At 33.7% G+C, this 4,172-nt stretch overlaps 1 protein-coding gene across 1 annotated transcript; it reads left to right on the top strand.

Annotated features, from left to right (window-relative positions):
- Positions 1-153: 153 nt before the first annotated feature.
- Positions 154-444, top strand: LOAG_13168 (hypothetical protein; the record flags this gene model as incomplete). Its single annotated transcript, XM_003148678.2, has 1 exon — positions 154-444. The coding sequence occupies one exon, from the start codon at positions 154-156 to the stop codon at positions 442-444; it is 291 nt and encodes a 96-aa protein (XP_003148726.2).
- Positions 445-4,172: the final 3,728 nt, after the last annotated feature.

Here is a 4,172-nt window from a genome sequence, read left to right as displayed (position 1 = left end):
AGCATTCGGGAAGCGTATATAACGCATAAAGAAGACTAATCAATCCGAAGGAACCAAGAAAAACATCAAAGACTTTAATTTTCTTCGATACAGGAAGTAATTGTAACTATGTTACAGAATCAATGGTAAGCAAATTGAATTTAAAGTGTGGGAATGTTAACAGCAGGAATGGTAGAAACAAGGAAATATGAAAACCGAAAGATAACCTTCGGAGTTCAAACACTGTCCGAGAATGTGAAGAATATCCAAGTACAAATTGTTGATTCGATACTCGAACGGATACCGTATGTAATAAACAATGAAAGAGAGCAACTAGTTGAAAGTAAATGGGGAAAACCATATGTATTATTAGGTGTGGAAGGGATTGCAGATGTAGTCATTCGTAATTCCATGAAGCACCCACCAGGATGGATGATTATGGAAACAGAAGTAGAAGTGGTCTGAAGGCGACAAACGGAAAGTGGCGCAAGATAGTGATACAGGAAACAGAAATGACAAGTCTTATAAATTTCAAGCAACTGCGAATATAACAAGGAATCGCAAATCCACATGGACGAAATTGAACAGATGTGGAAATTAGAAGCAATTTGGATTAGGGATTTAATGACGGATTATCACAAACCCTTGAAGCTTTTCAAAAATCGCTCACCACGGACAGAAAAGCCCTTTCTCAGACAGTCAAATTTTTTCCTCGAACTGAGCCTGGATTCAAGAAATACCCAGGTCTTAACACTAACTACTCAATCATTTTCCGTAAACGTCGCCGTGCCGAGAAGAGCCTAGAGTGAGGAATTCCCATTCCATCGTTTCGTTTTCTGCTGTACTTAATTCTTCAGGTACTTGGAAGCTGTTATAAGGTTCTTGGCATTATCGGGAATTATGTATTGTGGTTGTTTTCTTCGGCTTATAAATCTTCGGAATGCCTGTACAAATTGTTCAGTAGACACAGTTTACTTCGAGATACACAGCTCGAATGGGTAAGCATGTAAACAAAGCCACCCATCGTTTGGCATTGGTATGATCCTCCTTTATTAGAACTGGCCCAAGCAGTTCTAAACCGTTTCAAACGGTCTCGTTCCGACAACTCTAGCAGCCGGATAAGGAGGAAAGTCTGGTTGCTCTAATGGCGTAGTCACCTACATAGTGCAACCTTTACGAATCATTCTGGTATCTTTCCTCTGTTGATGAAATACGGAAAATCCTCAATTTGAGGCATATCCTTTCTAAGTCTTCCAACACATCGCTAGATTTCATTCCGGTCTTTTCTTAAACCCCACTGTTTGATTTCCTCTTGCATTATGTTTAACTGTGCCATCTTGACTATCAATTGTATTACCTTGTCACACTCTTTAGATGTAAGATTCTCGCCAGAGAATCCTCTCAAACTTCTTATTTTCTCCTTTGACACCTTCGCAAGGAATCGTAAGACGTATAACATCTTATCAGCTTAAATAGTAATCTCATCTATTAATCCCGTAACTTGATCTGATTGCATCACTTCTTCCATGAATCCCATGGCCATACACACACTCGTGATGTTTCCCACTATAACTTTATCCTCAGGCTATTTTTCCTTCGGCTCCCATAACCATGATGGGCCATTCCATCGCAGCGAATTGTCTTCCAGTTTACCTGGGAGAAAGCCTCGTGAAGCATAGTCTGCTGGATTACTTGCTGATCTTACATGGCGGAATTCAATTTCTTATCTCATCAATTCCGTTCGAGACATATCGGGATCCTACCGGCGGTTTTCCTAACCAATGCAGAACACAAGCGCTATTCGTTCATAAATGTGTTTTTTCCACTTCGATTTCTTGCTTAATGAATTCCAGCAGACTTTTTTCAATCCATTTCAAGATGAATATAAATTTGACCATGGTGATCGTGCGTGTAATTGAAATTTTTCCGGCAATTGACCCATTCGCATATTCCGACATTGACAGTATGAGCGAAGAATGTCATAAACAGATGGAAAATATTTGTTGAGAAATAAACAATGAATTGTATTCGAAATAAAGGCTAGTCTCGATTCTTTTTATGGAATCATTTTATTGTACTATTTCGTTCCGAAGAATTGGTTTCATTATCATTTCCATAATTAATACCATTCAGTACAGTTTTATTTTCAGTGCACTGCTTAGAATATTGTTGAAGTGCTAACACAAGTGAGCATTTTTTAGCTTCCTGATTCTTTCCAATTTTTTTCCCTTCATGGATACTTGTATATACTTACCATTTTCTAAAAAGTTCTCTATATCTTGAGTATTCTAATTTTGTACGAAGTTCTCCCTGTTTCATCGAAATATGGGTCCACCGATCCATAAAATATACGTCCTTATTTGGAGAATCATAATGTTCTTGAGAATATGACAGGTTTTTTGTCAAGATGATACGGTAATACTATCAAGTAGCTCTACAATGTCTTTTCAGGAAAAATGACATAGATCTATATTTTGATAAGGATGGAAATTAATGATGCACTTTTCATTTGTTTTATATGCTTATTTGAATAATTTGGAAAATGAATTGGAAACTTAGTTTGTAATACTCAAGGACAAATCAATAAATTGCACAGGATTCAATCATTCGGATTGAAATTTTAGAATCTTTATCTTAGAAAATCTTTTGATGGAAACTGCAGTAATATTTTTTTTAAAAATATTATGCTAAATGTAATCGACGAATGTTCGGGTATCTTAATCAAAGATAAGCATTTACGAATTAAAATTGGAAATTTGGTTATGACCAAGTTATGGTAATAGATTGATATAGTGATTAGGAAGTGGCTAGCAATGATCTAGTGTTATAATCAGATGCTAGTGTAGGAAAGCATATTTGCCAGAAATTTCACAAGAATAAGTGGGAAGTCCTTTCTGTCAGCAAATATTTCTTCGTCCTCAGATATTTTGATTACTACTCATGATTTGCAACTTTTGCAGTTCCTATTTTATTATTAAAATTCCATTCTATCCTTTTTTTTTTGTCGTTTTGTTCTCATAAAATGTTATTCACTTTCTTGCACATATTTTTCTAAGTTTGAGTTTAAATGAAAATGTCATAATTTCATTCTGAGGACAAAATAGTTTAAAAAAAATTATAATAGAGATTGAATTTTAAATTGACAAAGCAACATAGACGAGTGTATGAGGTTCTTAATGTTTATATCATTTATTTACTGCTATATTAGATTTGTTTAGTTTGTAGACATACTTTTACTTCTTTTTATGTCTAAATTAATTGTTGAGAAGAAATTTTCAAAAAGGTTTTCAGGAAATATCAATCAGGAAATATTCAAATTTTTAGGAAATATCCTGCAATCACATTTCAATATATTAATGAGAATTGCAGAAATATGAAATGGCACTACGTCAGTCGCATCTTTTATTCATTCGTTATATTTCATTTATCCATTGGTCCCTCTAACTTACTCATTTTAGCGTTTTATGTTCTATTTTATAAATCAGTTATTCCTCGTTTAAAGTGAATGTTTGCTTAACGGATTACGTTATTTTATAAGTAATTTCATTTTCTTGTTTTTCCTTTCTTTTTCTTTTTTTCCAAATTTATAGAGTGGTTCATTGATATATGAATTTCTTAAAAAATGGAAAAATAATCACGCCCATAAATCAATTCATAAAAGAGAAAACGTTATAAAATCAATCCGTTATCAAGGAAACATACTTCCACTTCCTTTCTTTGACTCTAATAATGCATTCCAAATGCTATAGTTTAATAACATTTTTCATCTTCGACTTAGTACTTACGGCTAGTAAATATTTCGAACGTACGTTTTAATTTTTTACATACTACTTCGTCAGTATTTTGAAATCTGGCTAATGAATATTTGAAAAGTTTTATCATACAGCATCCTTAATATCCTTTTATGTTCATGCAGTTGCCTGGAAAGGATATATAATTCTTGTCAACATGATGCCAATTAATAATTCCAGATCATTTTTATAGCTGTTTTAATTGATCGCCTTGTAATTTTGTTGTCTCGCTTTTAATCCTTGCAATTAAATTCTTTCTTATGTATCTACCCCATAAAAAAAAAATCAAGCTGTAAGATTTTCAGGCTTATTATGAATGTTGATTTATGTAAGCAAGCAAATGAACTGGCTAACAGTGTCATACTCAGCACTGTTCTCATTGTTATAATTATCATATCAACT

Source organism: Loa loa, assembly GCF_000183805.2.
Source record: "Loa loa unplaced genomic scaffold supercont3.199, whole genome shotgun sequence".
In the NCBI taxonomy this organism is placed as follows: domain Eukaryota; kingdom Metazoa; phylum Nematoda; class Chromadorea; order Rhabditida; family Onchocercidae; genus Loa; species Loa loa.
This window is presented reverse-complemented; position numbering and strand designations above follow the sequence as displayed.